This window comes from Phocoena phocoena, chromosome 5 (assembly GCF_963924675.1).
Source record: "Phocoena phocoena chromosome 5, mPhoPho1.1, whole genome shotgun sequence".
In the NCBI taxonomy this organism is placed as follows: Eukaryota; Metazoa; Chordata; class Mammalia; order Artiodactyla; family Phocoenidae; genus Phocoena; species Phocoena phocoena.
In genome coordinates this window covers 49,327,217-49,340,496 of record NC_089223.1, presented here as the reverse complement: position 1 = coordinate 49,340,496, position 13,280 = coordinate 49,327,217, and the positions used below count along the sequence as shown (strand labels likewise).

The 13,280-nt window shown below is 39.8% G+C and overlaps 1 protein-coding gene across 1 annotated transcript in view; it reads right to left on the bottom strand.

The window, feature by feature from the left end:
• ADAMTS3 (ADAM metallopeptidase with thrombospondin type 1 motif 3) overlaps positions 1-13,280 on the bottom strand; it is a 287,458-nt gene that overhangs the window by 261,121 nt on the left and 13,057 nt on the right. Inside the window, exon 3 of the mRNA XM_065877335.1 lies at positions 5,458-5,864. Within this exon, the coding sequence (XP_065733407.1) occupies positions 5,458-5,864 (407 nt within the window). The remainder of the gene's footprint in view (positions 1-5,457; positions 5,865-13,280) is intronic.

The following is a 13,280-nucleotide window of genomic DNA, read 5'->3' as shown; positions in this document are numbered from 1 at the left end:
ACCCACTTTTTCCCTTCTACTGATGGAAATTAAAGGATATAGGAGCTTTGAGAATCTTCTAATCCTGCACTGCTAAAACAGCCTGGTGTAGGTGCCTAGAAGTAAAACAAGGTTCCAGTCCTTTTCTCCCCAGACCTACTAAGATCTCTTAAATCAGCATGTAAACAGTGAAGACACAAATCTCCCTCTGTCCCATCAATAAACACATGACGCCTTCCATAGATACATTTCATGGGAGAAAAAGGTGGGAGGCACCTGGCCTTTAGAGATCAGGTTCTCCTCATAAAAGCAGATGTTCAAATGTCAACATCTAAAGGTCAGTCCTTGAAAACCCTAAGTCCACTATAAATAGCTACAGATTTGTATCTATTTTTAGTATCACTATTTTTCATAATTACTAGGCAAATGTTCTCAATCCCAAGCACACTGGCTCATAATACTTTTTAAAATAGTCTTTTTACAAAGTGCTTCTGCAGCTGGACTTACTGAAATAGGCGTAGCAAGGACATGTTTCTGAAGGGACCAAATCCCAAAGTAAAAGTCTTGAGGCAGGGAAGTCTTAAGGCTGTTTTTTTTATAAGTTTGCTGTTGTCCACAAAGACTTCGTTTGGCCATGGACACTCCAAATCTAAAAAGGGTAAGTTACCTCCAATACTAACCAGATGTGACTATCAGATATTTTAGAAGAAGATTCTGCTTATGGTTCCCAAGTTGTTAACTTCAAGCTTCCAAGATCCCCTGCCCTAACAGTGAAGATTTCCCATTAGATGCCTCAGGAGGCCTAAGAGTGGTCTTGCGTGAGAACAAGGCAGGAGGAAGAGAAACTAGGAGGAAGAGCATCTCCCACCTGTGTTTTTACCAGGCCTTTCCTGAGTTTATCCATTTTACATATTATTTGATTAGATAACCCCTAGTGATTTCATTTGGAGGAAGAATTCCAAATGTTAAAAAATATTGAAAACTTCTGTCCTAGATAAACTCCCTTGATCATAAAGTCAGCCCACAAGGAAATCACTGAGATGGATAACCCAAAAGAGCCATCATCACTCAGTTCTTCCACTCCCAACCAGTTTCCTCTGATGCAATCCAGGGGAATTAACAAAGCAATATTGTTCTAGCAAGTCTAGAAAAATCCAGTTTCATTATGTTATGAATACATGACATAAACCCTACTAACCAAATAACCCTTTATTTTGGCAAATCTGAAGACCACAAAGTATGATTGTGAGCCGCCACTACACACAGGGGAGATTTAATCGTGTTACAGGGCAAATGCCAGGGCTCTATGGAATAAAAAAATCTACTTTCAGCTGGGATTCTCAGCCAGAAGTGTCTTCCCACTCAGAAGTGTGTGAAACGCCTGCCATCACCATGACTCCTGACCACTGGACTCTCACCTCAGAGACACAGAAGCAGAGAGGCAAAGCATGTCAACAGCCTCCAGCCACAGACCACTGGGAGCACATCTGCAGTTGACAAGCTGGGTTTATTACATGTTGCACAGAGCCAGAACACACACCAAAGGGACCGGTGAGCATGTCAGTGAGAGAGCTTTAGAAAGAACCTATTAACATGATTAGGCTTTGGCTGGGTAATTTGGAGGAGGGTCTAGAGAAGCAGGCTTTTTAAAAATTGGATGCTGTCAGAAAACAAGAACAACTCCATGTTTGAATATTGTAACAATTCTCACCTATAAGTGGGTAGACTAGAGCAGGCATAACGCTGCAACTGGTGAAGAATTAGCTGTCACTCGTAAAATGTAATCTTGTGATTCACTTTGTTATAAAGCAGAAACTAACACACCATTATAAAGCAATTATACTCCAATAAAGATGTTAAAAAAACAACAGCAACGTGATCTTGGCAAAGAATCAGAAAAGGTCATGCTAGATGGGAAGAGATACTGTTCTTTGCCACACTGCGTGAAAATCACTGTCAATTCCTCATGCAGAACACTTTGATGTTGATTTCAGAAACCCACAGAATAATATTTTAGTTATTACGCATATCTATGTCTAGATCACATTCTAGACCTCGGATCTGGATATATCACTCAAGGCATTTTTCTGTCCTCCTCAATAATGCCCATGTTAAAGGACATTTCCTGTGATCATTTCATAGAGTTACCTGGAATAAGTAGACTCTACTGACTCTTTCAGTCAAGTTTCTAATGTCTAGAAAGATAAAAACAGCTAAGCATTACTGCTTGCTTTTCAAACTATCTGGGGTGAATAAACAGTTTCCTTTCTCCCCAGTTGGTCTTGGACTGATAATTTTGTAAAATACAAGGAAAACTAATTAGTAGAAAAATAAAATGAAAAAATAAGACACAAAACACCAGTCCCAACTTTTTTTATTATTATTATTAGGCCCAACGCAAATATAACTCTGTCAAACTGTCAAAAAAGTTTCTTTATATAGTCTCGCCTTCCGTATTTATCTTGTCACAAACCTGAGTCTATGGACACATTTTGCATAGTACTGCTTTTTTAACTTAAACTAAAGCATTCTGTTTAATACAAATTAATTCTGTCTCAGAGCACTGCCCATTTCAAACATACACAGTATGCCACAAGGCAGTATTAGCGAAAAAGAGGTAAGGAGTTTCACTCAGGGAGAAGGCCACGCTAAGAACTTTCCAACCTCAGTGAAAAATAAATACCTGTAGCTGCTCCCTATGAGCAAGAGATCAAAGGACGCATGTAGAAAACCAGATCACTGGACTCCCATCTACACCAGTCTAAAATGCACCCATCCAGGTAGGGCTTCACTGGCATTCTTTTCCATAGCAGGGGACTTAACCTAATGGTTTCTGGGCAGAGATGTTCCCATTGGTATTTTTAAGGCAGGAGTGGCTGTGCTTTCTACTGGGACAACTTGGATTTGATTATAATCCCGGAGCTTCCCAGGGCAATGGCTTTATAGCCCATCAGGTTAATCCTCAGGCATCTATGTTATCTCAGTATCCCTGCTTCCCTTCCTAAGTTCAAGAAGGTCAAACCCAAATCCCTACACAGCAAGCTAAAGGAACAAAAAAGGTTTAGGAATCAGCTAATCAGCCAAATTTATTTACATTCCCATCAGTTTTACTTCCTACTTCATGTCTGCTAAGGAGCTTATTCTGTCCAATGCAATTCTGCAATTTTAAGAACTTGTCCCCAGCTTAATGAAGTAGCCACTGGTGTTATCACTCTGATGTATTGATCTGCTCTCTATAACCGTGCTTCTCTTCCTGCCATCATCTTTACTCTTCCTCCATAGCTGCTATGAGCTGGAAACTCTAGAAAAGGCTTTTGTTTCTGTACACCCACATAGGCAGCACTGCCTGCTGTAGGCTAGACACCACCCTCTTCCTGCATCAAGTGCAAGGCCTGGGCCACTTATGTCTGGTTCGAAATTCTGTCCCCATTCATAAAATCTCTCCAGAAGATACTTCCTTATACCACAGTTTTTTAAAGTTAAACATGATTCTAATATGTATGTCTAATATAAACATACACATACATGTATACCAGATATTTTGGCACTTAACATCTATGGCAAATTTAACATCTTTGAGCTCCATGAGGATGGTAATTGAGATCATTCCTGTCACCATTTCACAATGCTTGGAATAGTGCTTAACCCGTGACTGGCTTCCCAGAAATATCTTTTAATTAATTAATTAATCAATGGATCAAAGAATGGAACAAATGAATACTTGCGGTTTACACTGGTAGAGATGTGCACGCGCACACACACACGCTATATCAACATACACATGATGCCAACAGTTAACACCGTATCTTAAAAATGAGAAATTAATCCTAATAATTAATGTTCATTCAAACTCCATATCTATTTTCCTCTTCCTTACAGCAACTTGCTATTGCCCCAGATTTCTGTATCTATAACTAGATAATTTGACATGTACAGTAAGAAAATTACTGATTGCTAAGTCGGGTTTAAAAATCACTATGATAACCCATTAAAATAATTTCCTTGCCTTCTGCCTTCCTTAAACTGATTTTCAAGCTTCAAATCTTCTACCTCAAGCTTCAATCTTAACCACGGAGATAAAAAATACATAATCTTTTTATGCTGTAAAACTTAAAAATAACATTAAATTAAATACTCAGTATATTTTACTTAGAAGTACTATAAAACAGTACCTTTTTAAAATAATTTATTTCTTTTTATATCCTGGTAGTGTTGAATCAACCTCTCTTAGTGAATACTTTAAACTTAGTCTTTTTAGAAAGCACTATCTATTGTTTTATTCAATGACTTAGTTAATTCAGACCTATTCAACGTTTGTGTGGAATGAGAGGAATTTGAGAGATTCCTTGTGTCTTCAAACCCAAGGGCATGGTCCAGCACCAAATGTGACAGTGTGGTCCTAAACTGACAGAGTCCAACTTGGAGATCTGGACCTGCCACACATGCTCTATTCAGTTTTCCATCCTGACTTCTAAAACCCCACAGAACATCAAGAGGCAGTACAAGACCCCAAAATAAAGCTTACAACCATTAATCCACCAGCCTTGGATAAAAACATATGGTTATCATAACTCCTTTGGGCTCTGCTTATGCATAGAGAGGACAGTGGCAGAAGATTCAAGGTATTGTTGGGGGACCAGCCAAGGAAGAAGGAATGCAAGGAATATTTTGAGAACTCCCAGAAGAGAGACAAAACAAAGACAATAGCTCTGAACTCCCAAGAAACAGCAGCCTGGCAACCACAGAAAGAAAAATGGTTGCTCTTTCTGAACAAAGACTTGGAGTCAACTGTGAATGGAAGAGACATAAACATTGACACACTTTTCAAATAACATCTGGAGATACAAAACAAATAAAAATACTTCACATCTTCACAGCATGTGAAGAAGGATCAGTTACTACTGGCCTCATCCACAAAACTAAAGAGTCATATATGGGTATTCTATTCAAAAATAAAGAAAAAAATGAATCAAAGCCACAATACAGAGAGAACTACATCTCATGTCCATAGAGTAATGCTATTTGAACAAATTCTGACAGAGGAGCTTCTCATTTCCCATTTTAGCATTCTTTGGGAAGCGAAAGAATGCTTTCAAATACTTTCTTTAAGAGAATATCCAACATTTCCACGTAAGAAGGGAAATACTATCATTTTGAAGGAATCTACACTTCTTTAGAAAGTTGTCAGAATGATTTTAAATAAATAAGGAAATAAAATCCCCAGTGTTACACAAGTGAACATATAAGCCAAGAATGCTAAAATAGTTGTCTTTGGTTTCTTAAGACTAATGTTGTCTTCATGTCAAATTAAGCCAAAGCACACATCTTTGTCAGTAAAATGCTTTCTAATGCTTCTCCCTGAACCTAAAATATAATAGTGAGGTTTTCTTTCCACCTCTACTTTCCAAACCATGCTGAAGCCATGCTGCACTCCCAAACACCTGCAAACACACAGACACAAAAGGCAATGAGTCTTACCAGACCATCACAGTTGCTAATGGCAACAGAGGTTCCCGGAATGTCCATGATGTCACCAACATAAGCACAGTTAGTCTGCAAAGGCTCTGTTTTCCAGATTCTTTCTGAAGCACTTCCTGGTTGATGATCATTAATGCGGTCAGTTATATTCCTAGGCACCAGAGATGCCTCATGCCATTCCACAACAGCGCCAGGAGCTACTAGCTGAGTGTTGGGCTTTAGTCGCAGATGAAAATCTCTTCCAAATGCTGTGATGTTAAAGAACAATTGCTCAGAGTTGGAAGACACGTCCCTCGCTGACCTCTTTTTGTGATTTGCAGAAAGAATATGGGAGAGATAGTGTCCTTCAAAATTTGTGCTGACTGGAGTCACCAGCTCATACTCTCTCTGTCTCTTTATTGGTAAATCTGTGGGGTGAAAAATAGAATTGTAGAACCCTGTATAACAAGAGAACACAGGAGGACATAACATAGGCATCAAGTGCCCACCTCACAAGACCGTACCTCGACTTGCATAATAAACATATTCTTGAACCATCTCATAAGTAGCAAATTTTGAGAACTCAAATCATTTCTCAAACGCATTTAGGTAACTCTGTGTTCAATGAATCATTTTTTTAATTTACAAAAAAAGTTTACTGCAATGTGAATATTCATCTCATTTATATGTTTGAGACTATGAACAGAATAACTTTCCATAAACTGTATCTGGTGTGCTTATAGTCAACACATACTCCCAGTTAATTTATCATTGGCATAACTGATAACTGCTACAAACTTTTAACAAAGTTGCTATTACGTAGAAAAAACTTTTTCTGATTGTTTTAATTTTTTCCTTGTAAGAATCCTAGAATTTATACTAATCATCATAGCTACTTTGTATTACATCTACCACTGGCCTGTAATTTATACACTGTAGTTTATGGTGTGGTAGTTTATACATATCTTTTCCATCATACCAACCTTAACAATCATACTTCACAGGTGAGGAAACTGAGATTCAGGAGATGTGTGTCCAAGGTCAAATAACTGTGACGCTCAGATATGTCTCCAAGTCATACTCCAAAGCCCATACACTCACTCTGCTACATCATGTTGTATCCCATAAATCACAGAACATTTTCAGCAAATGAGGAGAATGGAGTAAAAAAGAAGAAATAATCATCTATAAACTGAATACACTAGTACTGGTTAGTGAAGAGTAAATGGCATTGTCATTTTGCACCATATTCCTTACATGGGAAAGACACTCATTTGAATATGAATTCAATATTTGGGGTTCACTTTGCAACACGCGTGGCCACTTACATGTTAAACTGAATTTCACAATTAGAACTTAATTCCCCAAGTTTAGCCAAATGAGAGTACTGTGTCTGCTGAAATGCAAACATCCTGGGGAAAGATAACAATTAAATCAACCATTTCTCCCTTAATAGAAATGATTTTGAAGACAGAAGGAAATGAGGAGGGCAACAAGGATGAAGAAAGGATGCATGGAAAGGAAAATCTGAGAACATCAAGTTAAAACTTCCCCACCTTCATGATTCTAGCCTAAGACTAGTCCTGGAGTATAATAAAGTACCCTGAAAAAATGATATGATCCACAAATACTGCTCACCTATGGAAACTTCATGCATGTTATCTAACACATTAGCATATGAGGCCCATAAATGAACCTACAACCTATGGTCTTAAAGTATCCTTATAGAATCACTATGTTTTCATTATTTTCCTGCTTTTTAAATAACTCAAAAAAAAAAAAAAAGTGTAAAGTACCAGAAGACAAGTGAAGGTTTTTTGCAACTTGGAAATTCCTTGAGTGCATGTTTGTTACCATTATGCCCCTTATAATGACCGATGTTATTTAAACAAAATATCCCCCTTTATTAAATGCACAGAGTAAGTAAAATGGTTGTACCTATTTACTAGGCAGAGAAGGAGTGAGGGTGGTCATATCACAGAGTAGAGTGAAGCCTGGCTTCCACACCGGGAACAGCAGCAACACAATTCCTGCTTCACAGGCTCTCCATATCACAGTCAAAGGCTTACACCAGGCACTGGGGTGAGCATAGGCACACAGATTCGGTCTCCCTTACAACCAAATCCTTGGCAAATACTTTTGTAAATTCTGGTTTAGAGAAAGAACTTGAAATTTTAGGGAATGAACTCAAGAGTCACAGAAGCAGACTGATGAAGGGGAAAGTTTCCACGGGGGTGGATGAATTGGGCTCTTGGAGGTGGACAGACAAACCCAACCCCAAATTAATTCCTTAAGGATAAGGAACTCCCCATTCAACTCGGTATTTCCAGTATCATCTAATATAAGGTTTTGTACCTGCCAGGGTCTCTTATCAGTAGAATTTGTTTACATGTTTAAGTTAGTAATGCAGGTAACTGGAGAACATTTGCTTTGTCTATGATGTTCCATGCGCTGACTTACTACCCAAGGCCCATGAGCATCTGGCTGCACCAATAATTCCAGCTGTAACTCTTTCTTTAACCATCAGTTTACTGTGTCAAGGGAAGGAAAAGCGATGCTTCATTTAATGTATGGATTTCTCATCTCCACTGAAGGGAATTCACACAACTGAAGTCTATAAACAATATACTGATGCCTGGATAAGTGACTGGAGAACTAGAAAATTTAGGAAGAATGAAGGGAGTCTCTTCCACAACCAATAGGAGTTTCATGCTTACAGTAAACCATACACCCTACATTCTCTGGGATGAGTCCATTTTTCCACTGTCAGACAATGTGTTCTGAACTGTTATTCAAAATAAAGATGGTGCATTTCTATAGAGCTTTGTCTTATCCAATGTTAAATAATAAGCCATTCCTAAAACGTACACATAAGAAACATTTTTGAAATTAAACTCTGAATGAGTCATTTTCCAGTTGGGAATTAATGGAAAAGATGCATTTAGCCCCACTGGATGGTAGTTAATGGAATGGACAAAGGAGCTACCCAGTCACCTGCCATTTATTGCAGAATAAATATCAGGCACTCTGCTTTGTGCTTGAGAATATACCTTCTCTAATTCTTACAACAATCACAGTTGGTAGGTATTACTACCCTTCGTTTATAAATGAGAAAGCAGACCTAGGAGGCCTGACACATAGCAAACAAGGAGCCAAAGGAAATTTTCAATTCTGATCATCTCGATGCTGAAGATCACGCTCTCACTCACTGAAGAATAGATGGAACATCTTGCTGTCAATTTCTAAGTTAAGATCTGATTTTAAGGAAAACTACCACAAGAATGATGACATCCTGCCTACCTGCAGCCAGCCAACCTATTTTTCCTGTATTGTACCTTCAAAAATTATTGTAGGGCTTCCCTGGTGGCGCAGTGGTTGAGAGTCCGCCTGCCGATGCAGGGGACGCGGGTTCGTGTCCCGGTCCGGGAAGATCCCACATGCCGTGGAGTGGCTGGGCCCGTGAGCCATGGCCGCTGAGCCTGAGAGTCCGGAGCCTGTGCTCCACAACGGGTGAGAGGCCACAACGGTGAGAGGCCCCCGTACCACACACACACACAAAAATTATTGTAAAAGGCTCTTAAATTCTTGGTCTTGGGGAGAAAAATAAAGGGGTGGTGGATAAAGCTCAAAGCTATCAAAAGTATTGAATCTCAGGTTACAATCACATATGCAAACCAACATTAATTTACTGCTTTCAGAAATGACACATTTCACAGGCCCAAATACTTCCACAAAGCAATACAGCCTATGGTCCAGGAAGAGACTACAGTGCCAGAAAGCAGAAAAGTCAACACCTGAACTTGAGCAAGTTCTTGATTTTTTCTTTAGGCTTAGTATCCTCAGTTGTTAACTAGAGGTTAGTAATAGTTCAAACTTCATAAGTTTGATGAGAGGTTTAAATGAGATTATCCAGAGGATTCAGTAAATTTTAACTATTTTAACTTAAATGTAAATTAGTCACTTACTAAAATAGTGCCCAGGCGCAATTTTAAAATATGAAACTATACAATTGTCAGCTGGGGTGGCTGAAGGGCCACAGCAATAGGCGTGTAAAGGTTTGTGTGAGCCGTAAGTTCCACAAGCACAGGAAGCTGGAGCCACTGTAAAGCCACATTGTGGTCACTAATTACCCAAGCATAACTCAGAAGCAGTGGATTTTGCACAACCCACTGGCATCTGTGCCTGTCTGGTCCATTCCCACCTCCCCCCACCGACCCCGGTAGTATGGATGAACTGTCTGCGGTTCTGTCTTATCTAAGAGCAAAGCCTCCGTTCATGTACACATCCTAGCCCCTCTTGCCTTTGCAAGACAGCTTCAGCAATTGCCCTCAGTTTCTTTCCTCATCAATTTTCCCATCACTAGATCATTCCCACCAGTAAATTAATAAGCTGCCATATTTTCCATCTTTGACAAAAAACTTTCTTGATGCCACATCTGCCTCTAGCTAAGTTCCCATTATTTCACTGCCCTTTATAGCAAAACACTTTTTAAAAATTGAGTATATATCTCCAATTCCTCTCTTCCCACGCTTGTTCTTTCTTGAACCCACTCCAATCACGCTCTTGTCAAGGTCACTAGTAACCCCATGTTGCTGACACCAATGGTCGAGACTCCATCTTCTTACTTGCCCTATTAGCAGCATCTGACTCTATTTCTCTTTCTTTCTTAAAACACTTCCTTTCTTTAGCTTCTAGACACCATTCTCTTCTGGCTCTCCTCTTCTCCTCAGTGGTCTCCCCTTCCCATTCTCCCTCCTCACGTTCCTTTATTCTCACGACCTGAACACGCTGCAGTGTTGCATGACCTGGTCCCAGACTCTCCTCTTCTGCATCTACCCTCCCAGGATGAGGTGAGCTCATCTTGTCTCCTGACTTTGAATACCTTCACCATCATACATCTCCAGCCCAGGATTCCTCCGTAAGATCTTCCCTCGTCTAGTCAATTGCCACTGGATCCTCTCCCTGTGGATATTCACTAGGTACCTCAGCACTTCCAAAAGTAAACTTCCTACCTTCCTGCTTCCAAACCTGCACCTCCTTGCCCATGTCAGTAAATGGCAACGCTATCCTCTCAGTTACTCAGACCAAAAACTTGACTAAACCATCCTTAATTCTTCTCATACCACACACCAAATCTTTTAATGAATTCTACTGACTCTATCTTCAGAATATCTCCAGACTCTGACCACTGCTCACCACCTCCCCTGCTGCTACCCTAGTCCAAACCACCATCTTCCCCTTCACAGGTTATCCTTAAAACAGAGCCAATGACAGATCATGTCTTCTCCTCAAAACCCATCCCACTCAGACAAAAATGGCTCACAAGGGCCAGCACTGGGAATTCTCACATTTCAAGGTCATTGTGCTCACCATTTCCTCTGCCAAAGTGTCTTCCCCCTGACAGCTGCGTGGCTCACCCCTCCATTCCTTCAGGTGTTTGCGTAAACTTGACCCTCCCATTAAGGTCTTTCCTGCCCCCAGTAACCGTCTCATTACTATCTCCCTTCTGCATTTTACTTCCACAAAACTTGTCACCATCTCACATACTCTAAATCTTATTTATGTTTATTTGTTCATTGTTTCTTTATACCTACTAGCATATCCCTTCACCAGGGCAGGGATTTTTATTTTTTCTCTTCACTATAGTTCTCCAGTGCCAGAAACTGACTCTGAAGCCACTCAGTAAATATATGTGAATTAATGAATGAGAACAGTTTAGCCTGAGGGAGTATCTAAAATTAGAATGCATCTTCTTTTCCCCAAATAGTAATTTACCATCAAGCGATCGATGACAGCAAAGCACACAAGTTGTCATACACCTCTATTGCCCGAATTTGCTTGCTAACGTTGGGTATATTTCTCACCATTCCTGCTGGCCTATAAATCAAACATTTCATAGTATCCCAAACTTACATTTTAAGCTACTAACGACAAACATGGATCTAACCATTGAAACAGACCTCCTGGAATGCAGACACAGAGCCCCTGCGCTTAGGAACCAGAGGCAGGAGATTAGGCCCCACTCTGCATCCCTCTAGATAGTCACAGAATTATAACTCTACAGGTCAAAGATGAAAAAGACCTTGAAAGATCATCTCTTCCTTGCCTCTTTCTTACAATTAAGACATCTCAAGTAGAAGACATCATGTTTTCTTAAGTTAGAGGTGCAGTACCTTTCACCTACTCCCGCCTTCTGGGCGGAGAGATTTTTCTCTGAGTATTTAGGCCTCTCCATCCCCCTTAACTCACCCTTCCCCAGTGAAGAAGCATGACGGATGTGATTAGCAAGTCTGGGAAAACTAAGCAGTTTGCAAAGCTCAGCACTCCCTCATCATCATTCCTGGCCTGGGAACGATCCTGATAAGGACGCCGTTCTCTTCTACCTCCCCAGCAGCAGGCTCTGTCTCAGCCCAGTGGACCTGACACACACTGGGTGGGGTGCCCTGTCCTCCAGCCCACTGCCTGCCCAGGTGAGAGCCCTGTGCTTCTCCCCAGCCTCTTTTGTAAGAGATATTTTCACTATGTCTTTAGATTTTCTATTTCTCAACGTGTTCAGAACCCAGGCAGGTCAGCGGGGTATGTTTAATTGAGGACCTCCTCAAAAGCTTGAACTACCTATAAGAAAAAGTACTGTCACACCTTCGCTGTCAGTCTAATGATAACATTAACAATTCTCCTGGTCAGGGAATTCTTTCATATCTAAATTCCTCATTCTAGAGGAATGACATCTCCCTTCTTGCACTGCATGAAAAAAACCACCTTCTTGTGTATCTGTGCATGTGTGTATATGTGATATGTATGTACTTCTTTTCACACACAAACACACAAATATTGCACACAACTTACATCAAAGGATTTAAGGACCCAATGTTCTGTGCTTCCATATAGTTAAAGACCTTTGAGCTAGTCAGACTTTCTCTTTTAATGTCAGCCATGTTAGACTTTTCTAATAGTTTCCAAATTTTACTCATTTCTGAGGCTTTGGACCATTTACACATGTCTGTGTTTTAGCATGATGCTTACACATAACAGACCCTCAGTAAATACAGGTTAAAGAAAAAGAAAAGTTGCCTCAAACTGAAAGCTGAATGGGTCAGTTTCACTGTGCTGAGAAGGTGTCATACCCTCTCTTCACCCTTAAAATATCTACACCAAACTTCTCATTTTCACCTGAGTATTCATCTTGTCTTCCTGACTTCACTATTTCTGTTCATGATGCGCTGATTCTCCCAAACTCCCACGCTAAAAAAAACTGACTTCATTTCAACTTTTTCCCCACTTTATATCATTCAAGTCCTACTGATCTCACCTTAAAATCTCTCTCAAATTAATCCCCTTTCTTCCAATCACCTTCAAGTTCTCATCACCTCACACTGAAAAGCTGCAAGTACCAAGTCCAAATGCCCCACATATAATTTCTCACTACCAAATGCCGTATACATTGTATCAGAATATTTTCTAAATTACTGCCAGAAAGATTGTTTTGAAGTCTTATGTCTAATATGCCTAGGTTCTACCACTCACTACCTTTGTGATTCTGGTCACTTAAGACTTTTTACGTCAGTACCCACCTGAAAAAATTAGGGCAACAGTATTTAGTTCATAGACTTGTAAAAATTTAGTATTTAGTTCATAGACTTGTAAAAATCCAAAGTGCTTAACACAGTATCCAGCACATAGTAAGTGCTCAATAAATGTTAGGTATTAATATTACCCTGTTATTCTTTATGAAGAGTTTCAACTGGCTCATCATTACTTTAGGGTAAAATAAATTCAGAAAATTGATATCTGTATTTCCATGTCAAACCTGAAAATTGCTTGAAAGACCGTCTACTAATCAATTC